Source organism: Cynocephalus volans, chromosome 4 (assembly GCF_027409185.1).
Source record: "Cynocephalus volans isolate mCynVol1 chromosome 4, mCynVol1.pri, whole genome shotgun sequence".
NCBI classification, from domain to species: domain Eukaryota; kingdom Metazoa; phylum Chordata; class Mammalia; order Dermoptera; family Cynocephalidae; genus Cynocephalus; species Cynocephalus volans.
Genome location: NC_084463.1, coordinates 90,797,977 through 90,824,542, shown reverse-complemented (window position 1 = coordinate 90,824,542; position 26,566 = coordinate 90,797,977). Strand labels below are relative to the sequence as shown.

The window sequence follows — 26,566 nt, the reverse complement described above, 5'->3', positions numbered from 1 at the left end:
GACTAACAGCTATATGAAAAAATGCTCAACATCACTAATCATCAGGGAAGTGCAAATTAAAACACAGTGAGATATCACTTCATACTTATTAGAATGGCTGGTATCAAAAAGTCAAAAAATAAGTGTTGGTGAGGATGTGGAGAAAAGGGAACCTTTGAACGTGTTGGTGGAAATGTAAATTAATGCAGGCTTTTTGGAAAACAGTATGGAGGTTCCTCAAAAAACTAAAAATAGAACTAACATGTGATCCAGTAATCCCACTACTAGGTATATACACAAACTAAGTGAAATCAGTATGTCGAAGAGCTATCTGCACTCCCGTGTTTATTGCGGCATTATTCACAATAGCCAAGATATGAATCAACCTAAGTGTCCATCAATAGACGTATGGATAAATAAAATGTGGTATATACACACAATGGAATAATACTGAGCCATAAAAAGAAGGAAATTCAGGCATTTGCAACAATGTGGATGAATCTGGACTGGAGGACATTATGTTAAGTGAAATAAGCCAGGCACAAAAAGAAAAAAAATTGCATAATCTCACTCATATGTGGAATCTATAAAAATAGATCTCAGAAGTAGAGAGCAGAATGTTGATAGCCAGGGGATGGAGTGGTTGGGGTGGAAGGCTGGCAGATAGGGACATGTTGGTCAAAGAATACAAAATTTGTTAGGAACAATAATAAGTTCAAAAGACCTATGGTACAACATGGTGACTATAGTTAACAATATATTGTATTCTTGAAAAATATTAAGAGAGTGGAGTGGATGCAACATGTTCTAACCACAAAAATAACTATGTGAAGTAATGCATATGTTAATTAGCTAGAGTTGCTCAATCCACAATGAATATACAAGTATACTTCAAAACGATATGTTTTACACAATAAATACATACAATTTATCAGTAAATTTACAAAGCTATAAAAAAATTTTTTTTTTTTTTTTTTTTTTTTTTTTTTTTAATTTTATTTTGTCGATATACATTGTAGCTGATTAATGCTCCCCATCACCAAAACCTCCCTCCCTTCTCCCTCCCCCCCCTCCCCCCCAACAATGTCCTTTCTGTTTGCTTGTTGTATCAACTTCAAGTAATTGTGGTTGTTATATCTTCTTCCCTCCCCCCCCCGATTTGTGTGTGTGTGTGTGTATGTGTGTGTGTGAATTTATATATTAATGTTTAGCTCCCTCCAATAAGTGAGAACATGTGGTATTTCTCTTTCTGTGCCTGACTTGTTTCACTTAATATAATTCTCTCAAGGTCCATCCATGTTGTTGCAAATGGCAGTATTTCATTCGTTTTTATAGCTGAGTAGTATTCCATTGTGTAGATGTACCACATTTTCCGTATCCACTCATCTGATGATGGGCATTTGGGCTGGTTCCAACTCTTGGCTATTGTAAAGAGTGCTGCGATGAACATTGGGGAACAGGTATACCTTCGACTTGATGATTTCCATTCCTCTGGGTATATTCCCAACAGTGGGATGGCTGGGTCGTATGGTAGATCTATTTGCAATTGTTTAAGGAACCTCCATACCATTTTCCATAGAGGCTGCACCATTTTGCAGTCCCACCAACAATGTATGAGAGTTCCTTTTTCTCCGCAGCCTCGCCAGCATTTATCGTTCATAGTCTTTTGGATTTTAGCCATCCTAACTGGGGTTAGATGGTATCTCAATGTGGTTTTGATTTGCATTTCCCGGATGCTGAGTGATGTTGAGCATTTTTTCATATGTCTGTTGGCCATTTGGATATCTTCCTTAGAGAAATGCCTACTTAGCTCTTTTGCCCATTTTTTAATTGGGTTGCTTGTTTTCTTCTTGTAAAGTTGTTTGAGTTCCTTATATATTCTGGATATTAATCCTTTGTCAGATGTATATTTTGCAAATATTTTCTCCCACTCTGTTGGTTGTCTTTTAACTCTTTTAATTGTTTCTTTTGCTGTGCAGAAGCTTTTTAGTTTGATATAATCCCATTTGTTTATTTTTCCTTTGGTTGCCCGTGCTTTTGGGGTCGTATTCATGAAGTCTGTGCCCAGTCCTATTTCCTGAAGTGTTTCCCCTATGTTTTCTTTAAGAAGTTTTATTGTCTCAGGGTGTATATTTAAATCCTTAATCCATTTTGAGTTGATTTTAGTATACAGTGAGAGGTATGGATCTAGTTTCATTCTCCTGCATATCGATATCCAGTTATCCCAACACCACTTGCTGAAGAGGCAGTCCCTTCCCCAGTGAATAGGCTTGGTGCCTTTGTCAAAGATCAGATGGCAGTAAGTGTGTGGGTTGATTTCTGGATTCTCTATTCTATTCCATTGGTCAGTGTGTCTGTTTTTATGCCAGTACCATACTGTTTTGGTTATTATAGCTTTGTAGTATAGCTTAAAGTCAGGTAGTGTTATGCCTCCAGCTTTATTTTTTTTGCTGAGCATTGCTTTGGCTATTCGTGGTCTTTTATTGTTCCATATAAATGTCTGAATAGTTTTTTCCATTTCTGAGAAAAATGTCTTTGGAATTTTGATGGGGATTGCATTGAATTTGTATATCACTTTGGGTAGTATGGACATTTTCACTATGTTGATTCTTCCAATCCAAGAGCATGGAATATCTTTCCATCTTCTTGTATCCTCTCTAATTTCTCTCAGCAGTGGTTTGTAGTTCTCATTATAGAGATTTTTCACCTCCTTGGTTAACTCAATTCCTAAGTATTTTATTTTTTTGGTGGCTATTGTAAATGGGCAGGCTTTCTTGATTTCTCCTTCTGCATGTTCACTATTGGAGAAAAGAAATGCTACTGATTTTTGTGTGTTGATTTTGTATCCTGCTACTGTGCTGAAATCATTTATCAATTCCAACAGTTTTTTTGCAGAGGTTTTAGGCTGTTCGATATATAGGATCATGTCATCTGCAAACAGGGACAGTTTGACTTCATCTTTTCCAATCTGGATGCCCTTTATTTCCTTCTCTTCTCTGATTGCTCTGGCTAGTACTTCCAACACTATGTTGAATAGGAGTGGTGAGAGTGGGCATCCTTGTCTAGTGCCTGTTCTTAAAGGAAAAGCTTTCAGCTTTTCCCCATTCAGGATGATATTGGCAGTGGGTTTGTCATATATGGCTTTAATTATGTTGAGATACTTTCCCTCTATACCTAACTTATAGAGGGTCTTTGTCATGAATGAGTGCTGAACTTTATCAAATGCTTTTTCAGCATCTATAGAGATGATCATATGGTCCTGGTGTTTGAGTTTATTAATATGGTGTATCACATTTATTGATTTGCGTATGTTGAACCAACCTTGCATCCCTGGGATGAATCCCACTTGATCATGATGAATAATTTTTCGTATGTGTTGCTGTATTCTGTTTGCTAGTATTTTAGTGAGGATTTTTGCATCTATATTCATCAAGGATATCGGCCTGTAGTTTTCTTTTTTGGTTATATCTTTACCTGGTTTTGGTATCAGGATGATGTTTGCTTCATAGAATGAGTTTGGGAGATTTGCGTCCGTTTCAATCTTTTGGAATAGTTTGTAAAGAATCGGTGTCAATTCCTCTTTGAATGTTTGGTAAAATTCTGCTGTGAATCCATCTGGTCCTGGGCTTTTCTTTGTTGGGAGCCTTCTGATAACAGCTTCAATCTCCTTTATTGTTATTGGTCTGTTCAAATTTTCTACGTCTTCACGGTTCAGTTTTGGGAGCTTGTGTGTGTCCAGAAATTTATCCATTTCCTCCAGATTTTCAAATTTGTTGGCGTATAGTTGTTTATAGTAGTCTCGAATGATTCCTTGTATTTCAGATGAATCAGTTGTAATATCGCCTTTTTCATTTCTAATTTTGGTTATTTGAGTCTTCTCTCTTCTTTTTTTTGTTAGCCATGCTAATGGTTTGTCAATTTTATTTATCTTTTCAAAAAACCAACTTTTTGATTCGTTGATCTTTTGAATTGTTTTTTGGTTTTCAATTTCATTCAGTTCTGCTCTGATCTTAATGATTTCTTTCCGTCTGCTAACTTTAGGATTGGATTGTTCTTGTTTTTCTAGTTCTTTAAGGTGAAGTGTTAGGTTGTTCACTTGCCATCTTTCCATTCTTCTGAAGTGAGCATTTAATGCAATAAATTTTCCCCTCAATACTGCTTTTGCAGTATCCCACAGGTTTTGGTATGATGTATCATTGTTTTCATTAGTTTCAATAAACTTTTTGATTTCCTGCTTGATTTCTTCTTGGACCCATATGTCATTAAGTAGAATGCTGTTTAATTTCCATGTGTTTGCATAGTTTCCAGAGTTTTGTTTGTTATTAATTTCTAGTTTTAATCCATTGTGGTCTGAGAAGATACATGGGATAATTGCAATTTTTTTGAATTTATTGAGACTTGATTTGTGACCTAATATGTGATCTATCCTGGAGAATGATCCATGTGCTGATGAGAAGAATGAATATTCTGAGGTTGTTGGGTGGAATGTTCTGTAGATATCTGCCAATTCCAATTGGTCTAGAGTCTTGTTTAGATCTTGTGTTTCTCTACTGATTCTTTGCCTAGATGATCTGTCTAATATTGACAGTGGGGTGTTCAGGTCCCCTGCTATTATGGTATTAGTGTCTATTTCCTTCTTTAGGTCTAATAGAGTTTGTTTTATAAATCTGGCTGCTCCAACATTGGGTGCGTACATATTTATGATTGTTATGTCTTCTTGATGGATCAGTCCTTTTATCATTAAGTAGTGTCCCTCATTGTCTCTTTTTATGGTTTTTAGTTTAAAGTCTATTTTGTCAGATATAAGAATAGCCACTCCTGCTCGTTTTTCTTTTCTGTTTGCATGGTAAATCTTTTTCCATCCTTTCACTCTTAGTCTGTGTGAATCTTTATGGGTGAGGTGGGTCTCTTGTAGGCAGCATATAGTTGGGTCCTGCTTTTTGATCCAGTCAGCCAGTCTGTGTCTTTTAATTGAGGAATTTAAGCCTTTAACATTAAGAGTTGTTATTGAAAGGTGTTGATTTATTCCTAGCATTTTATTGGTTGTTTGGTTGTCTTAGGTGTCTTTTGTTCCTTGCTTTCTGATTTACTGTTTGGTTTCTTTGTTTGTTGGTTCCTTAGGTTGTAGATAGTGTTTTTGTTAGCTTGTTTTCTCTTCATGAATGCCATTTTTATTGTACTAGCGGGTTTAGATTTTTCTTAGGTTTTTATGGCAGTGGTAGTTATTTTTCGGGAACCAAACCCAGTACTCCCTTGAGGATTTCTTGTAAGGGTGGTCTTGTGGTAGTGAACTCCCGCAGTTTTTGTTTGTCTGAGAAATATACTATTTGCCCCTCATTTCGGAAGGATAGCCTTGCAGGGTAGAGTATTCTTGGCTGGCAATCTTTGTCTTTTAGTATTTTGAAAATATCATCCCATTCCTTTCTAGCTTTTAGGGTTTGTGATGAGAAGTCTGATGTTAACCTGATTGGGGCTCCCTTATAGGTGATTTGACGCTTCTCTCTTGCAGCTTTTAAGATTCTCTCTTTGTCTCTGAGTTTTGCCAATTTGACTATGACATGTCTTGGAGAAGGCCTTTTTGGGTTGAATACATTTGGAGATCGTTGAGCTTCCTGGATCTGAAGATTTGTGATTTTTCCTATACCTGGGAAGTTTTCTGCCACTATTTTGTTGAATATGTTTTCAATGGAATCTCCATTTTCCTCCCCTTCTGGAATACCCATGACTCGGATATTTGAGCGCTTGAGGTTGTCTGATATCTCTCTCAGATTTTCTTCCATGTCCTTGATTCTTTTTTCTTTCTTTTTGTCTGCTTGTGTTATTTCAAACAGCCCATCTTCAAGTTCAGAGGTTCTCTCTTCAACTTCGACAAGCCTGCTGGTTAAACTCTCCGTTGTGTTTTTTATTTCGCTGAATAATTTCTTCAATTCAGCAAGTTCTGCTACATTTTTTTTCAGGACATTGATTTCCTTGTATATTTCCTCTTTCAGATCCTGTATACTTTTCCTCATTTCATCATGATGTCTAGCTGAGTTTTCTTGTATCTCATTCGGTTTCCTTAGAATTATCACTCGAAATTCCTTGTCAGTTATTTCAAGGGCTTCTTGTTCTATAGGATCTAGAGTATGAGATTTATTAACTTTTGGTGGTGTACTTTCTTGATTTTTTGTATTTCTGGTGTCTTTTTTTTGGTGTTTATTCATTGTGGCAGGGGGTTTCACAGTCCACCGGTTTGAGACTAATGACTAACTAGGATGTTGCTGTGGTTGCTAATTTGGTATGGCTCCCGCCGTGACTGCTCAGTTGGCCTCTAGTGTCTTGTGTGTGTGGTTGCCTCGGGTCTTGGGCTTCTCCGGGGAGCCACCTTTCTGGTCAGCTTGTACTCTGCTGGGCTGGTGGATCACGTACCACAGGGTGTGTGATCTCTGTTGAGCTTTCACTTTCTGTACAGGACTTCTCCCCGTTCCGTGTGCTCTGGCCCAGGCTGTTAGATCGTGCAGTGGCGACCCCACCGGGTGTGTGGTTTCTGTCGAGTCTCCCCCCTCTGTGCACACTGTGCTGGGCTGGGGCGTGTCTTCTGCACCCCTCGTCTATCAGCTGGGCCTTCAAGACCCTGCTCAGCACCGCCTCGCCCAGGAAGTCTATCAGGTTTCTGCTAGGCACAGACAACCGGTCTCTCTGGGTGCCTTTGTAGCACTGTGTAGATCTTTCTCGGGTCTTGTTCACCTTTGTATCCCCCCGGTATAAACCGAGTCTAGTGCCTGCCTGCAGCCTGCTCTCCGGCAGGTTCAAGCGGACCTGGGAACTCTCCTACCACACTATTCCCAACCAGAAATTCGTTAGGCTTTTTTCCAAACTGGTGGTCGCAGAGATGGTATCTGCCTCCCAGTAACAGGAAGTTTACCGGGGCCGGAGTCCAGGGTGTGGTGGAGTGACAGTCGGCCCGCCCGTACTTCCTAGCCCTCCCAAAACTGGACGGGACGCCCCACACCCCCAGCCCTGCCAGAGAACCGTGGAGGGAGTGGGAGAGGAGGTCGGCCCGCAGGGTCCGGAAAGCCCAGTGCCAGGCCAAGCAAATGGGCTCAGTGATGGCCGAGCAGGGCGGAGCTGCCCGCACCTGGGAAAATGGAGGCAGCACCGGGGCAATGAGTGGCCTGGTGGTGCAGGCGGGGAGCCGCGTGGGCATCCACCCCCCGAACAGAGCTTTGCCAGGGATCACTCACAGTGCTGTGCCAGGTCGGGCGCTCGCTCTGTCTCTGGTTTGTTGCCTTCCGTGTTCTCGGCGCTGCCGCCTCGGGCTGTTCAGTCGCGGCGCCGCTCGGGCGCTCCCAGGAATCTTCTTTAATGCCGGCCTGAAACCTCGAATCCTGAATAGGGCAGTTGGCCGCCTTCAGTGCGGCCCCAGCCTCCGGGATCCTGGCTGCATCCACAGCAGCCCTGGCGCCGTGTTCCCTGTTTCAAGACTCGCTTTTGCAGCTAAGAATCAGTTCTTTTCCTGCTCCACACTTCAAAGCTGTTGCCTGTAAATGAGGCAGCCTCTCCTGCCGGGGGCAAAGTGGCGTTGAGCCCCCACGACCGGCCAGCAGCAGCAGTCCTCCCTTAAGAGATGGCCAGAGAAAGGTCCACAAGTTTCCCGGCTGCCTGAGGCCCAGTGGCCACCTTTTCCACCTCAGCTACTCCGCGCCAGCCGCCGCAGCCGCCGCCATCTTGAAACTCTAAGATTGACTTCCTATTTCTCTTTCTTCTACACTTGACCCTTTAGAGTTCCTTTAGAACAAGGATTGTTTCTCAGTCATCTTTGTATTTCTACAGGCTTGCATGGGGCAGAAAATAATGAATGCACAATACATTTATAGTATGAATGTGCAAAAGAATTTACTAACTGTGAAATTAAGCAAATAACTTAATCTCATCTGGTCTCAGCTTCTTTCTCTAAAAAGTGTAAGTAATAATAATTGGCCATCTATTTCACAAGGTTGTTTAACTAATGAAAGGAGGCATGTGGGAGCACAGTGTAAACTGTAAGACACCGTATGTGAATGCAAGGCAGATGGATTATGTCCCATTCATCATTCTACCCATTGGACAGTGTCTATCACAATGCCTGGCCCAGAGTAGATAATCAATCTGTAATAGGTAAATTTAACCTTAATTTACCATGAGCACAATAATACAGCACTCAATCTCACTTAATTCTCATTTCAACTCCTTAGTTACTGACATTATCATTTAATAGGTCAAAAAGCAAAGCCTAGAGATTTCACATGCTCAGGGTCACATACAGTGAGTTGTAGAACACCTTGAATTAAACCATGTGAGTTTCATTTCAAAGTCCTGTTCTTAACAACGTGCAGACTGCAGGGGTGGAGCAAGATGGCAGAGTACGACCCTCCAGTGATTGTCCCTCTTGAAGAAACATCAATTTGAATAACTATCCATTCACACAAATATTTTCACAAGGGTCCATTACAGTAAAACTCAGCACTGGGAAGATCCCCTTAGTTCCATATTCCATGTCTTTGGACCCATTCCAGTGCCAGGTGGGACCAGACAGCCCCAGGCATCAGGCTTATATGGAGGACTAGATCTCTGGCCTGCATCACTGTTGGGCCAACTTCAGCATCCCTCAGAGGCAGGCAGGCCTCCTCAGCCCTGGGCTTCTGATATGCCCCAGAACTACATAGGCCACGATGGCTTGGGTCTAATGGTTTCCCCAGAGCCCCTTCTGCCATAGCGTGTCCCAGGCTTCTGGCAGTGCCACAGCAACCTCAGCTTACTACCCCAGGCTTCTGGTGCACCCCATCTGCATCTGGCCTGGGCTTCTGGCATGCCCCAGTACCATGTCAGATCAAGCTGCCCTGGGTCTGTGAAATGCCCCAGCTCCATGCCTGCCACAGAGCTTTCCCAGACAAAGCCAGTCTGCAAACTGGAATAAGTACCTACTTCTTCAAATGCACAAATATCAATGCATGGCAGCAAGGATCAAAAAGAATCGGGGAAACATGACATACTGAATGGACAAAATAAGGTGGCAGTGACTGACCCTAAAGAAATGCAGATGTATGAAGTGCCTGACAAAGAATTCAAAATAACTGTCTTAAGGAAGCTCAAAGAACATCAAGAAAATACAGAGAAACAATTCAATGAATGAGAAAACAATAAGTGACCAGAATGAGAAATTTAACAGAGAGATTTAAATAGTAAAAATAATCAGGCAGAAATCTTTTAAAAATACAATGAACAAAATGAAAAATGTGATAGAGAGCATCAGCAGCAGAACTGATTCAAGCAGAAGAAATAATCTGTGAATGTGAAGTCAGGTTGTTCAAAAATATATGACCAGAGGAGAAAAAAGAAAAAAGAGTAAAAAGAAATGAAGAAATCTTACAGGATTTATGGGACAGCATCAAAAGAGCCAGTGTTTGAGTAATGAGAGTTCTTCAAGAAGGAGAAGGAAAAGACAAAGGGACAGAAAGCTTATTTAGAGAAATAGTAGCAGAAAAGTTTCCAAACCTGGGAAAGTTGTAAATATCCAGGCACAGGAAGGTCAAAGGTCATCAATCAAATTCAATCCAAATAATACTATCCCAAGGCATATTATGATCAAACTCAAAAATAAAAGACAAAGAGAGGGTCCCAAAATAAAGAAAAAAGAAGCAAACAACATATAAGGGAGTTCCAATAAGGGTAGCAGCAGACTTCTCAACTGAGAACTTATAGACCAGGAGAAAGTAGAATGATATACTTAAAGTGCTGAAGGAAAAACTGCCAACAAAGAATATTATACTCAGCAAAGCTGTCCTGCAGAAATGATGGAGAGATAAAGATTTTCCAGACAAGAAAAAAAGCTGAGGGAGTTCATCACCACCAGACCTGTCTTACAAGAAGTGCTAAAGGAAGTTCTTTAAGCTAAAAGAAAGGATGTTAATGAGTAACACAAAACCTTTGACCCTTATTTCACACCATGTACAAAAATACATTCAAAGTAGATTAAAGACTTAAATTTAAGACCTTAAACTATGAAACTACTAGAAGAAAACATAAGGGAAAAGCTCCATGACATTGGTCTAGGCAATGATTTTTGGATATGACTCTAAAAGCACAGGCAACAAAAACAAAAATAGACAAATGGGATTGCATCAGACTAAAATCTTCTTCACAGTAAAGAAGACAATCAACAGAGCAATGAGAGAACCTACAGAATGGAAGAAAATATTTACAAACTATGCATCCAATAAGGGGTTAATATCAAGTATATGAAGAACTCAAACAACTCAATAGTAAGAAAACAAATAAGCCAACAAGCCAAATAAAAAATGGGCAAATGTCCTTAACAGACATTTCTCAAAAGAAGACATACAAATGACTAACAGCTATATGAAAAAATGCTCAACATCACTAATCATCAGGGAAGTGCAAATTAAAACACAGTGAGATATCACTTCATACTTATTAGAATGGCTGGTATCAAAAAGTCAAAAAATAAGTGTTGGTGAGGATGTGGAGAAAAGGGAACCTTTGAACGTGTTGGTGGAAATGTAAATTAATGCAGGCTTTTTGGAAAACAGTATGGAGGTTCCTCAAAAAACTAAAAATAGAACTAACATGTGATCCAGTAATCCCACTACTAGGTATATACACAAACTAAGTGAAATCAGTATGTCGAAGAGCTATCTGCACTCCCGTGTTTATTGCGGCATTATTCACAATAGCCAAGATATGAATCAACCTAAGTGTCCATCAATAGACGTATGGATAAATAAAATGTGGTATATACACACAATGGAATAATACTGAGCCATAAAAAGAAGGAAATTCAGGCATTTGCAACAATGTGGATGAATCTGGACTGGAGGACATTATGTTAAGTGAAATAAGCCAGGCACAAAAAGAAAAAAAATTGCATAATCTCACTCATATGTGGAATCTATAAAAATAGATCTCAGAAGTAGAGAGCAGAATGTTGATAGCCAGGGGATGGAGTGGTTGGGGTGGAAGGCTGGCAGATAGGGACATGTTGGTCAAAGAATACAAAATTTGTTAGGAACAATAATAAGTTCAAAAGACCTATGGTACAACATGGTGACTATAGTTAACAATATATTGTATTCTTGAAAAATATTAAGAGAGTGGAGTGGATGCAACATGTTCTAACCACAAAAATAACTATGTGAAGTAATGCATATGTTAATTAGCTAGAGTTGCTCAATCCACAATGAATATACAAGTATACTTCAAAACGATATGTTTTACACAATAAATACATACAATTTATCAGTAAATTTACAAAGCTATAAAAAAAATTTTTAAAACGTGTAGGACAGAGCTGGGATTGACAGAAGGACTAAAAGAGAGGAGAATAAAATACATAGGATAATAACTGTTAGCTAATGAATGCTACCAGATAGGTGATATAGAGAAATTGTCAAGTAATATTCATAAGCACAAAATATTTTTAAATCTAAGATGTTTTCTTCAAAATAAACATTATGCAGGGCCTGAGTACATCCTCCTTAAGAAAACAAAAAGCAAACAAACTCTATAATCAATTCTTCCAACAAATCTCTCTACCAGTGTGTGATGTGTGTGTGTTGAAAGCTCTCGAAACTGTCAGCATCTGCTTTGCTAGGGCCCATTTCATCTGATCATTTATTTGACAGAGGAATGTCTCCAGCTTCTGCAGTTTTCCTTAAATTGCTGAGATTTTTTTCTCCCCAATTAAATCACCCAGTGACAGCAGCAATTCTATTAGGCTACTTTCTTAACTTGGTCAGAAGGCAGAAAGATAACAAGGTAAGGCTAGCAACAATATAAATCATGTAAAGAAGCATCACTCAGTGGCTCCGGATCCGAATCAAAGCTATGAAATACAGGATGACGTTGGATGCTGAAATGAAAAATACCAACCATGTTTCTCTAAGACTCAGACGTTAATACTCAGCCACATTTTATATAACAGTCTGCTCAGAGGATTAGTAAAACAGAGGCTGCAAAACCTGGAAATCCTCCTACCCACATTAAGCTAATTGAGTTTGAGACATCCAATTCATCATATTTGCAGCCTGATTTATAAGCAACTCACCCTTCCCTGGAGCAGAAAGTGAAATGTTATGAGCTAGCTATTCTTAAAATTTCAAACCCAGCAACTCTGAACATGCCAATATCTTAATGGTGCAAAGAAAAGAAGAAGAATCCAACTTAAGTGCACTGCTGTGACCCTGATGGAAAAATAAATATCCAGTGCACATTTTATGACTGACATTTCTAGCCACATATTGGAAACTCTCAGTGCCAGAATCCTATGGAAAATGCATGATCATTTTAGCAAGCTGATGGGGTAATTTGAAATCAGTTCTTTGCTAGGATGCAACTTCCATTCAGCATAAAGAAAACAATCCTATGACAGTTAAAACCTGAATTTAGAGAGGCGAGATATTATTGCTCTTGGCTTGCATAGCTGGTAAAAGAATACGACACCAACAAATAAACATAGAAATTGCCTTTGGAGAATCTATCAAAAAAACTGAGGGGAATGTGATCAGAAGCAGAAGTTTTACATTTAGAGCACTTTTCTGAGGCAAATGCACCCTCAAATCCTTCCCTTTATCTGAAGGAACTTGTTGATCTTTGCTGCTGATGGCTCCTGCAGAATCGGGTACGCCTCACGGGCACAATTGGAGGACTGGGAAGCCTCCTCCTATTTTTTCTGACATTTATAAAAAATTCTTCTCAAGAATGACAAGCATTCCTTAAGCAAGCAGAAACTGTGAGGCAGAGAAATGAGAATCATAGATGCTCAGAAAGAGAGCTTGAAATTCATTCCATCCAGAATTTTTTATCCTTAAATCTGTGGTCCTCAGGGAGTCCATTGATGGGCTTCAAATGATTCATATTATCCCTGAAATTTTATGCACATTTTTTGTGGGTATACATTGTTTTGTTTTGTTTTTTCCCTGGGAAAAGGGGTTATAGCTTTCATCAGTTTCTCAAAGGGGCTCGTGACTTCAATAAAGGTTAAAAACACTGTTCTGTGTCCTATCTCATATCTGAATCATCTCTACAGTATCTCACTGAGGATTTTCTAGCTTCTGTTGAACAACTTCAGTGACAGGAAGCTTACTAGCTTATGAGGCAGCCCATTCTTTCTTTGGACAGTTCTGTTAAAATATTATTTGTCTTGGGCCGGCCCCGTGGCGCACTCGGGAGAGTGCAGCGCTGGGAGTGCAGCACCGCTGCCGCCCGGGTTCGGATCCTACATAGGGATGGCCGGTGCACTCACTGGCTGAGCGCGGTGTGGGCGACACCACCCCAAGGGTTGCAATCCCCTTACCGGTCACGAAAAAGACAAAAAAAAAAAAAAAAATTATTTGTCTCAGTGTCTGCAGAAATTGTGTAGGATAGTTCTTCGTCTTAACCATTTGAAGACAAGAGCTACCAGGTCCCCTTGAGCTGAACCTGTTCTCCAAGGACAACATCACTCACACCTTTAATGTTCCCAATTGACCAGCCTATTTGCCCCTCTCTGGAAGCACTCCAATTTGCTGCCATTCTCCCTAAAATATGCTTCTCAGATCCTAATGCTACACTGTGCAGTAGTGCAGAATTGTCTCTTTGTTCTTGGTATGACAATTTCATTAATGTAGCTTAAAATCACATTGACTTTTCTGAGAGTCCCAAACACATTGATAACTCCTTGAACTGACGATGCTGAAGCCCCCAGTTCCTTTTTCTTTGTCATGGTAGCTCTTAACCCTCACACTGCCCTGAAGCTCCGGTAAAGCATCTGAGAAGAGAAATAATAGCATTGCCACTGTGTAGATTGGTCTTTAAGACATAGATCCTTTAAACTTTGTTTTTACAAAACTATTTCATCAGTGGTTGCACAAGTACACGAGTGGACATCAGAGCTAACTAAGGATGAGGTAGATGTTATTCTTACTGATCAAACTGATGCACACAATTTCGTTGGAGAAATTTGGGATAAGAGAGATGTTTGTCCACTGTCAACAACCTGGATTTGGTCCTTTGGTAAAGCTGACAATTGGCATAAACAAATAAAAAGTCAGTGATAATTTCAAGCAATATCCTGTAGAAATTGGAATAAGTAAACCTCTGTGACCTGCTGAATAGAGCACACCTGATCTCTACTTTTCTTATGAAACAAAAGAATAAACTCAGGCCTGAGCATCTGAAACCCAGGTTCCTGTCTCAGCTCTAGGGTTAACTGTGTGTGGGAAAATTTTGTAACCTTTCTGATTCTTAGTTTCTTTACGTTCAAAGTAAAGTAGTTAGAATGTATTATTGCAAATGGCCCTGCTCAGTTCTAAATTCTGTAATTCTATGAGGCTTGCTATAGGACATCATGTCATGGGGCTATTTAGGGTACTTATCGCTGAACTTAAAAGCCTCTTGACTGGGTCCGTGCAGCACATGCTCTAAATTACAATACGGTATCATGTTAATTGATACAAATATGTTGAGTAAGTAGTGGCAGTGCTGCTTTAATTGTTCATAATAAAAAAATAAAACCTATTTTTAGAAGTGCTATTTTTTAAAGTTTTATGTTTCTTGTTTATAACTAAAAGCTGGTATTATAAATGTCTTATGAGAAAATAAACCACCAACAAGTCAATTTAAATTAAATTCCTTCACATATAAGATGAGGAGATTGAACCAAAAAATCTCTAGAGCACTAGTGTGGAAGTACAATCCCTATAATTTCAAGATGATTTTTACAAGTGACCCATGACTTCTATATGTGCCCTGCTATTTAGTAGCCCTAAAGTTGGGGTGGCGGAATTGTTCTTCATTAGCATTTCATGTAAAGGGACTTCAATAAGTGCCTCCTGAATGCATTTAAATAAACTTGCCTTTGACCCAAGATTGGCCATGTAAGCTCTAACACACGCAATGTTCTGCCAATTCAGAAAGAACAAATCATCTGCCCTCAGAGTGATTTTGGTGAGTCAGCTGGCCTGGGGGAATACATCCTGGGAGCTGCACTGGGGTTAAAATGCTTGCTAGACACTGGCAGTTCCTGTATGAGTTGGAGAAAATCAATTCAACTTTCTCTACCATGTCTTCTTATATAATATTCTCCCTGAAATAAGCATTACGAGGTTTCCTCTGTACATGCCTATGGAGGAATTTTAAAAATGCCTTCTGGAATACATTTTGTACTTATTAAATAAAGTTAAATAAGCACTTTGTTATATAGCTTCTGTTTACTAAATGATTCATGCACCTCTTGATTTACCTAAAAGAATTTAAGTTGTTCAGAAAGAGAGGCTTTATCTCTTACTTCTCTTATCTCTCATGTCGTTTAGAAAAGCACTGGTGACACACGTGGCAATCCAATAAATATTGCAGCATCATGGAGTTCAAGACAGTGGTTATACAAAGTTGGTGTGTAACAGTGTCACTTGCTGAGACTAAATCATAAACAAATAAAGAGGCCCAGGCTTGGTGAAGTAGGATGGGACTAGCCTCTGTATGATTCTGATACACATCAAACTTTGAGAACTGCTGGTTTAAGTAACTTAATAGGCAGTAACAGCAGCTACAACAGACACTGGAAAGAGAAAATACCAGTAGTTATTACGACAGCGTAAAGTATTTCAGTTCAGCCTCTGCCATGTGACCTATGTGTTTTGGGGGGTAATCATTTAACCTCTCTGGGCCTAAGGTTTCCTTCCCTTCCCCCTCTCCCCCTCATTTGTAAAATGGGCAAGTTGGACCAGATCAGTGGTTTTCTGACTTTCCTGACCTTGATCACAATAAGAAATACATTTTACTGTGAGCTAGTACACAGCCACACACACCCACGCTAAACTGAAACAAAAGTTTCTACTCGTGATATTCTCTATTTTGTATTTTATTCTTTTATTTTGTTCTAAAATTATCAATCAAATTTATTTCCCATCTACTAAAGGGTCAGTTGCAGTTTGAAAAACCTGGATTTGATGATTTCTATTGTCCCCATTTGTCTTAAAATTGTATGATTCTCATTTGCTTGTGAATAATATATCTGTGACTAAGAGTGAGAAGTCTGGTATCAGACTAGCTGAACTTATATCCTAGATCTATCAAGTACTGTGTGACTTTAGAAAGCCTTTTTTAAAAAACATTTTGTGCCCATTTCTAAATTCATAAAGTGGGAATAATAAGAAAACATATATTATAGGGTCATTGACTGGATTAACTCAATACATATAAAACATTTAAAATAGTGTCTAGAACATATCAGGAATTCAATAAATACTACGTTTTATTATTGTTATTATTTCTTCTAAAACAGCCTCTAGACAGAAACTAGGTGAGCAAATACAAATACAAAGAAAGAAAAACTCATGAAATTAAAATTCAGACTTTAGCAGCTGCCTCATACCCTCTCCCCCCCAGGAACCTAGTTTTGTTAAACAAATATAAATGAACAAATAAAGACTGTTGATACAACCAAAATCTCCTTGTCAAAGAGAACTCCAGGTTAATATATACCTGATTTCAATAACAACAAAATTATACCATATGTAATGGTGCTAGGGTGATCCCTTAGAGTTTATAGAAATGAAATTTGATCTATATTCAGAATTAGTGAAGTATGTTTATAAATACATCATAGAACAAAAACTGGTTCCATTTTCATGGGCCAGTAATAATCTCTAGACTTTTAGTATGGTTAATGTGTGAATTCAGTGTTTGGTAAATATCTCTATTTTGTTACTCAAAGCTTACTAGATATCTAACGCTTTTCAATTTTTAAACTAATAATTTTTACATGAACATACCAGGAGTTATATATATCTAAGTGAATTCTTCCCTCCAAGTGACCCCATGAAAGGTTAAACATATGTTCTAACGTCGTACATAACTAGCCACAAAGGGAAGTCCATTTCTTTATGCTTCAGTAAATTTTTGTTTGGACCACTCAAAACCTGGCTCACGCCCCCAACTCATGTGCTACACTTCACATTCACTTTCGTAGGAGAGACAACAATTTGGATAATACACCTCACTCAGATAGGAATATTTGTAGTATAAAGTCATTCTCTCAAGGAAAGCAAGGGTGAGGATATGACAACAATAGCTAATCTGTATTGAGGCTCAAAGAATACATTAATCTGAAATTTATATTTGCTCCTGGGTACACATGCATTTTCTGTTTTTTAATGTAAAATAATTACCATTTACTGAACATGTACTAGTTGACAAGTAGTATTCTAAAGACCTTCCATATATTATTTCAAGTAATTGTTACAGCAACCCTGAGAGTTCCATACTATTATTTCCACAGAGAAGAAGTTAATAGACACTAGAAAGCAACAGAGCCAAAATGTAAACACAAGTAAAGCTGATTCTAAAGCCCATCTGTTTTCCACTATATGCTATTACTTTTCTGGATTAGCTAGGAAAGAGTTAAAAATTCTTCAGCCCAGTCAATGCCAATACTTATTTACTAATCTACCGTGTAGAGTACAGAATAACTTCTATATATCTTTGCTAGGAAAGAGTTGAAAACATGCTCCTCAAAAGGTTGCAACCCCAGACTTTTTTTAGATGGGGGAGGGGTATAGAAGTTATGTATCATTTTAGGGCACCAATAACAGCATCATTAACAACAGCAATAATAGGTACCCTTAAAGTACATGATTTCTAATTGCTACAAAAAGCCTTGGCAGTAGTGAGATCTTAGTCTAGAGAAAAACTTCTGTGTGTAACTGAGTTTACTCTTTAGAAATTTCTACAACTATCAATAATCACTAATGACACTTATTTAAGATTATGATAGCCTCTTCTTTTTTTCTAAAACTTGTTATGCTTTAATAAACATAACGACCTAATATTTCTTAGGAAGAACTTATTATGATAATGATGATTATTATGTAGATGAGAGAAGGAGAAGATTTCGATGCCATTCCACAAACTCATCTTTCAAAAGCTGTGGTGGGAACCCATTAACTCTCTGTGGGCTTAGTTTCAGAGAGAATTCTTGAATTGTGACATGTTACTGTCGGTCCTTTGCTTACCATTTTTCTTCTTCCCTCTTTCCAACATCTGGCCTAAACAACCAGGATTATTTGGAGTATGTTGTTTGTACCCTTCTGAATTAAAGATAACTGAAGCAAGAAATGATTCATTTGCACAGAAATTCAATCAGGATCTTTTGTGCCTGGGTTCAGTACAAGTCTGTCGAGGCCATATTTCACATAACCATTTCCTCTCACCGAGGTCTGGGCCTGGAACAAAACGCATTATTCACAACTATGTAAATCTCTGCTAAACCCTTCTCATGTTTTTACTAAGAGCTTCTCAATTTAGCCTTGAAAATCTGTTTCTTCCCCAAGACCAGATGTTTCCAGAATCATCAGCTCAGCTACTTCCACCATCTAGTGGCAAGAAATAAAAATGAACAGATTTTTACATTTTTGAAGACTACTTATTTTCTAAAATAGCAAGAATCAGCTTAATTTTCTAATTTTTGATATAACTAAAAACACTATGTTTAGAAAGGAAAAAACAAACACTTTTTTTTTTCAGTTATGGTCAGTATCTGACTATTGATGTCAAATGTAGCTCATAAAGTATTTTTTTTTTCTTTTTTAAAAAATTATTGATCAAGTAACAAGCATTTAAAAAGCATGTACTGTTTGGGCAGCATGATCTTAAACATTGTAGAGGAGTTACATATTCTTGTATGTATAAGATATGATCCTCTTTTATTAGAAGTGTGTAACTCAGTTAAGAAAATAGAAACATTAAACTGCTAAGGGCTAAACATTGTGGTAAATTACTCCCTGTTTCGTGGTCTCCTCAGTAGGTCCCTCTTTCTGCACAAAGCCCCTAACATGGTGGTAGTGGCCCCTGTGTTTGAGTCCTCAGTGTTGTCCTCCCCTTTCCTGCGCAATCCCACACATACTCATAGCTTCAACCACACTGATTACTCCCAAGCTTCCATTTCTACATCGGATCTCTCTAAAGTCCCAGATCTTCATTTCAAACTACCTGTTGAACACTTCTAACTGGGTGTGACATAAATATCTCAAACTCAATTAATCAAACCTAAACTCAGAATCTTCCCCTACTTCTACCCCAGCCACTCTAAGATCTGCAATTCCTTTGGCATTCTGGATTTCATTTAATGATACCTCTTCTACCCAATTGGTCAGATTAAAAAAAATAGTGAATTAACCTCTATTTCTCTCTCTCTCCTCTATCGTCTATACTTAATAGGTCTCAAAATCCTAAGCTTTCTAATCTACCTCTACTTCCATCCCCAATGCCTCTGCTTCATATCAGAGCTTGTCTACTTCTTGCATTTTACCTGATGCCCTTGATTCTGACATCACCTTTTTCTAGTTTTTCTTCCACTCTGCCACATGACATGAATAATGGTCTAATTTGCAAATCGGGCTATGTCACTTTCCTTTTTAAATTTTGTAGTCACTCCTCATTACCTACAAGGTGAAGAAGCCCAATCTCTACGTAAGGAACTTCCTTAACTTTTCTCACCCACTTCCCTTATTTTATGACATGCTTTGGGGCAACCTCACGCCTCTTTCTTTAATCCTTACATTCTATCCCTCTGCCTTATTCAAATATCTGCAGTTCCCAGAACTCTTCCATACTGTTACACAAATGCTAGAGTCTAGGACAACCTTGACCTTTCTCCTTTATCTTCTACTCCCTTCAAGGAAAAAATGATCTCCTCTATAATTCTTTCTTTGATCACACTCATCCCCACTTCTTCACCCTGAGAGAAAATTAAACTGTTTTTCTAAGTCTTGGGAGAATTTACCTCTTCTTTGCTATTTTATTGCATACAACATGACATATTATATGTATCTACCTCCAAACTTGTGAATCTAACTATAGCATGTAAGTAACTTGAAGACATGTTCCTTTTCATATCCGTAGGGAATACCATAGAGCCCAACATACAGTAGGAGGTCAAAGAGATTTTTTTTAACGAATAAATGAATGAATCAATTAATCAATCAATACATATAAGGGGTTTGTTAATATTAAATTTAACTGTGTCTCACAGAAAGGGTAGAGTCAGGATTCAAAAGTATAATTTTTTGATTCCAAAGCCCATGATGTTTTACAATACCCCCACTGTTTGCTACCTAGACATAGTGAAAACCTGCACTTGGATGTTAGCTGTGGACACAAAGAGGAAGGTGAGAATACCAAGACATTTAAAAACAAATATAGAAGAGATTAAGGTAAAAATAAATTCCAAAAATAACTGCAAAGTTTTCAGTTTAAAATATTGGAATAATGTGAATACATACTATTTGTAATAACAAAACATCAATAGTAATAAGGGTAGCTATCATTTTTTTTTTGTATTTCTTATGTGTCAATCCCTGAGATAAGAGCTTGTATAAATTTTTCTCACTTTTACTTTACAAAAGCATATGAGCAGATGCCATTATTGTACAAACAAAGAAAGTGAGGCTTACCTTATTTACCTTATGGAAGGTAAATAACTTGAACAAGTTTCATAGCTACAGTGATAAGTAGAAGACCTGATATTTGAATATGGTTGAGTTTGATTCCAGGGCCAGAATGAACTTTTATGTTGTTCTTTTCTATTATTTATATTAGCCACAGTCTATGTGTCTGTTACAGTATTCCCTAAAGTATAAGTGCACAATCAAAACATTATTTTATTCAGTAGAAAGGGTTCCATCACCAAATACTTTTGGGAAACACTGTGTACTAACCATATGCCCATCTTAGAAGTTTATATTGCATATTATCATATTAAAGCTCTGACAAATCCTTCATGGATTAATGGATATTTAACTCTCCAAATGTGTTTAAATATCCATCCATCAATTTTCCTTGTAACAATGACAAAATCCCACCAAAAATACTTTGGGAAATGCCAGTCTGGTTTCACTGCAGATACTAATACGGGAGTAAAAAGAACAACAAAACAAGATAAGATAAAGTCCAATTCATGGGATTTTACACATTTATTAGGAGCAAGAAAAAGGGCATATCTACAAGAAAAGACATTATATAAGGTCAACAAAAATTGCTAAGAACAGTAGAATAAGGTGTATTTTAAAATGCTAACTATGCAGGACACACTAACGCCATGTGCCATAGGATGTTATAACCAGCTGGAGTCAGGCCAGGGTTAATAGAAAAGGCTTCATGGAGGAAGAGGGTTTATTTATACTTTTGGCTAAAACACACTTTCCTATGATCAGGCTCTGGAAACTCTAGTAAGGAAAGAGTCAGTGGAATAAAGTACACTTTTTATCATTCTGCTTGCAGTTCTATATATTGGCTTCTCAAGCTTGACTCTCCTCCCATAATTTCCCAACTTGTACTGCCTACAGATTCTCCAATGTTTTCTCATATATACTCAACAAGTACCAGGTGTCCAAGAGTACAGAAGTCTGTCCAAACCTCACATACTCCCACTTCCTAGAAAAGTTTTCCAGAACTGTTTATTCTAATCTCAGTGAAAATTAGAAGACAGACAATCATATTTATCTGATTAAAGCAATTCACACCAACCTATGAAAGATAGCTTTAATCTTCCTTATAAATAGTCATTGAATCTAAGAATCTAAGATAGGTTTCACTGTAAGACACAACCATATTTTTATATACCCTAGAAAATGCTGCCAATTTTAATTACAAGATGCCATAGATTTTAATACACATGCAGATTTCAGATATGTTAATATGTAATAAACTATGAGGTTTAGAACTGATGAAATTCTGCATCAATGATGATTATGAAAGGGAGGAGAGGACAACAGTTAACTCTTTCCCTTCCCTTCTCTCTCTCTTTCTCTTTAGCAAATGTTCTCTACTGGGTACTCTGCTAGTTACCTGGGGCCCCACAGTTTTTAAGCTTGATGAATTTGAATTCCTTTTGCAGAGTGTCAATAAGAAACACATAATTATAACTCAGATGCCCAGGAGAGTAGTATGGATATTTAAAATCACATCTTATGGTTCTTTGTTTCCCCATAACCTCGTGTGCATAGTAGGCACTCATTTACTGAACTGACTTAAACCAATAATAAAATTCTCATGCTTTATGACAGTCCAATTTCTTTTGTGAAAGATTCCAGGTAACATTTGAAAAGAAAGCATCCCAATTTTGAGGCAAGGAAAACAAATTCCCTTGAATTCATGGCTAAATTGCATTTCTCCTTCCAACCCCATACTTCACACTAGCCACGGCACTTTAATGAAAACAGGCTAAGAAAGCCCATCTATCACTTAGGCAGCTGGTGTGCACTAAAGACAGATGAATCTTAGAACTGAGGTTTCAAGTGATACACGATGATAGGAAAAAAGATAGTCAAATCTGCAACAATGAGATTACTCAGCTAATGATTCAGAGCTTGCTCAATGTGACATTTAAACTGTTATCCAGAAATCTAGTACTTTGTTTAGGCATGCCATATGTAAATTCCTAATTAATACTAGAGAGCCACATTTTCTTCTCAGTAGGATTCTGGGGGCATTATCTGATTGTGTGTTTTGCCTCCTCACTTTTCTGCCTTTTACTACTTGACCCAAGAACACTAGACAGATCAAAAAAGGCAAAGAGGTTGAAAATATGACAGATCTAATCTTAGTATTTCCCTGACTCTAATAGCATTCTTTTTAAAGAAAATAACACATTAGATTTTAATCATGACAGGTTTTCCAAACACTTGAACTGTGATAATATAATAACCCCTTAATAACTTGATTAGGAAATATGTCTTATTGCTATAAAAATACTTGTCCTTGAACTTGATATGCAGTGCTGTGCTGGAGCTAGCTCATAATATCTCATGACAGCCTCATGTGCCTCCTTTTCCAAACACATTCAGTGGCTTTAGATCAGCCATGATGGGAGTACTTACATTAAAAAAATTGGCTAACCCTACAAAACAGGGCTATTTTTATTCCTGGAAAAACTGTACATACTTATCTCTATCACTATTGCTGATACAGGAAATGTACACAGAGTCTCGTCACTAAGACAGTCTAAAAGCATATCTTTTTTAATATAAACAACACCTCTACAGGGTCATGAGCAATAAGTCCTGGCCCCAAAATAGCTACCTTGTGACCTAGCGCAAAAGTCCAGGGTGAACTCACCTTCCCTTTCTTTTCATAATACTTTAGAGGCCACATCACTGAACTGGTGGTTCCAAAAAGGGAGGAAAACCTATTCTAATCTTGGTGTTTCATATCAGGGGTTTATTATTCATAAATGACTACTTTTAAAACTGATATGAGGTACCTTCAATAAGAGACATCACAAAAGTAAAACCATAAAACCAATAAAAATTTCAAAAAGAACAGAATAAAAAATAAGTTAAAAGGGAGAGAAATGTAACAGAAAACCTAAGTTAAGGAAAATCACTGACATTGAAGACACCAATTCTGAGATTCCTGAAAGGCAAGGGATAAAGCAGAAATTGAAAAAATTCCTTTATGTATATGAGATCTGACCTCTAAAAAAACAAAACTTCCCAGCAACTCTTATAGACATTTTCCAGACGAGGCATTGACTATCATAACAAATGTTGATGTCATCATCCAGACTGTAAGTGTTCAGATAATTATATGCTGAAGACAATATACAAAGTGAATATCCCATAGTGCTTTTATTGTTTTGTTAATATTTTTTACTATAACCAGGCTAGCTTTAGACTAGTCTTGGTTATCCTACTCAGCCTAAAGCCCTTTGGGAGCTAAGCTCTAGAGTTGATTATAGAGAAAGAGTTGGGAAGGGAGAAAGACAACTTAGGAGGAAGAAAAGAAAGGGAGGCTCCATGGAGGTTTTATAGGGAGTATTTCAACCAGTCAGAAAGAATGAAACTGAAATTAAAGTACTCTCGATGCAATCCAGTCTACTAGCTCTGCCCTTTTTCAATGTATAGTGGTCAATACAGAAAGTAGGGATCAGCAAGTGTTTGTAGTGATGAAGATGAAAGGGTCCCTAAAGAAGGGAGGTATGCATCTGAACACAGAATAGGATCATTGATTCTTAGAGTAAGACAGGACATTAAACACAATTTTGCTCACCTTCCTGCTGAAGGAGGCTGTTCTACAAAGTCATGGCCATGTTATCATCCAGGCCTGCGAGATTTCTAGGGAGAGGGAACTCCTGCCTCATGAAGTACTCTATGCCTTTTTTGGGTAGCTCTGTCAGGAGTTGTGATCTTACGATGATCCCAAATATACATTCCTGTCAGTTTTGCACAGTGGGTGTGCTTCAGCCCTCTGTATGGCACCAATGGCATGGTTTCTACTTGACAGTTCCTGAGGTAAAAAGTCTCCTATTCCCCAACCCTCAGTATTTTCAACTCCAGGTTAAACATACCCATTTCCATTAGTCATCCAATGATTTCCAAAGAAATTCTGGAAAGATGCACAATAAATCCCAGAAGCATAATATTTACATATTTTTTACATTTTACATAATATTTACTGAATTTGACAATTGGCCTAATATCTTAACTTACTGTTTGTAACTACAGCTAGTTTATTTGATAATACATTTTGAGGATACAAGAGTGTGTAAAACGCACCAAAATCTGGAACTATACTAAATATAATTTAACCTTTCTTTGATGTTTTGGCAAGAATAATAAGATCCCAGGGAGCACTGATGCCACTTTTATTGCTGCACAGCTATATGGATGTGCTTGTAAAATAAATGTTCTGGCTAATTAAATAAAAAATTTTTCTTTTATCAATAACCAAGAGATTAATTGATAGTTTTTTTTCCATTTCAATTCTCTTCTATTACAGCATTGACTCTACTTCTAACTTTTTAAACTTTAATAAACATTTATAAGAGTTTTAACCAAAGCACAAAATCTAGTAGCACCAGCCCAGCAAAGAAAAAAGCAAAGAATATGCAACCAAGGAGCACAGAAAATTCTTATTCTCATTCAATTGTCTCTTCTTGTCAAAATACCATTTATCAAGAAATTGTTTAAAATTAAATAAAAATGGTAAAAAGTGTTGGGAAAAGTATGACGCTAAATAGAAATAAATATACTAGATAATTTCCCCTCAGATAAAACAGAGGTGTTGATGAGCCAACTCACACATTTTCTTTTTTAATTTAGACAGTAAAGTAATCATTAGGTCAAATCATGTTATATTTGCTTCATTTGTTTTATCTGGGACCAGGAATGCTGATGGATAGAGAACATTTGAGCAAAACCTTGACATACTCCTGGGTTTTTAAAATACGTGGTTAGCTTACTTTCCCTTTCAATGTTTCACCCTGGGCTCTTTCCTTTGCCCATTTTCAACAACTAAAGGATTTTCCAGATATTCAAACAATTGCAATAAAAATATGTCCCAGAAATAGCAGGGTAGCCTCGAAGCTACAGAAAGACCCTTTGACAACCATTGGCCACTACCATGTTTTAAAAAAGCCTCATTTAATCAGGCCAGCAAGTATCTCCCTTAGCAATGAAGACCAGCCACTGTCACCAGTTATAAAGTCAGAAAAGCAATCTAACTGACCTTCAGAGGAGAAATGTGAGACTGTAAGACGTATCCATGGACATTCTCTATTTGAGACAGGTTCTTTTCTGATACATGCACAAGTTCTGGGCCTCTTACTTCATGGGTTAGTCGAGGTAAGGAATGATCATGTGGAGCGTCCTCATCTTGATATCGATACTTCTAGGAGACAAGAAAAGAAAGAAAAAAGTATCAGTGTTTGCAAAGGGTACATATTCTGGACTTCATATTCTAATTTAGTTAGTAACACATGGTGTGTATCTGTCATTAACTTCACCAGACAGGCTTTGCTGCAGACTCTTTTGACCATAAACCAGGTGAAGTGCAAGCAAAACTGAACTAACCATCAGTATCAATCAATGCTGATGACTTGTTTCTGCCCGACAATATACTTCCTCTGTTTATGAGCAACCAAAAGATGGCAACAAATGAGATTAAGAAAATTTACTTAAGAAAGTGAGGAGGTAGCTCTCCAAATGACCAGAATAGCTAAGTACATGCTAAAAATTCTAGGTCATGGATGGGGAAGAAAAAAGAGCTGAGCAAGAAAATGAAATTCTGATATATCCCATTCAGAAAACTTAATTTTGTTCAGAATATGGGAAAGATTTAAATTCCCTTGGAAACGAGGAAAAAATTTTGCCACTGACATTATTTGTATTAGTCTGGCCTCAAAGGAAAGAAAATCTTCTCTTCCTTTACTTCATCCCTTAGGAGGAGGAGTGTTGATTTGGGTTCGCTGGATTCCAGGACAAAAGATCACAATTTCTAGAAATGGAGCTAGGTTTTGAGGAACTTCAAAAATCAAGGCAAACCATCTACCTATATTCAGACAATTTCCTGAGGGGAAAGAGGTAATATTCCCTTCTCTCATTCTCTTTTCCTCTTTTCTTAACCATTTTCTTTTCTTCTACGTGCCTATAACAATAAGAAAATTCTTTGGCAAAGGCCATTATTAAGTCTCCATGCAGAACTAAGGAAGTTGGCTGAGAGGGAAAAGGGTCAGGACAAGAAGTGGTGTGAGTGAGCTCAGCCCTGGTCACAGGGTCAATCTCCTTCTTCAGCCCTG

General features: G+C 37.8%; 1 protein-coding gene across 2 annotated transcripts in view; it reads right to left on the bottom strand.

The window, feature by feature from the left end:
- DLG2 (discs large MAGUK scaffold protein 2) overlaps positions 1-26,566 on the bottom strand; it is a 2,032,915-nt gene that overhangs the window by 951,210 nt on the left and 1,055,139 nt on the right. The window contains exon 8 of one of the 2 annotated variants that reach the window (XM_063094161.1): positions 25,498-25,659. In XM_063094161.1, coding sequence (XP_062950231.1) covers positions 25,498-25,659 — 162 coding nt within the window. The remainder of the gene's footprint in view (positions 1-25,497; positions 25,660-26,566) is intronic. The other variant, XM_063094165.1, reaches the window with a different exon arrangement.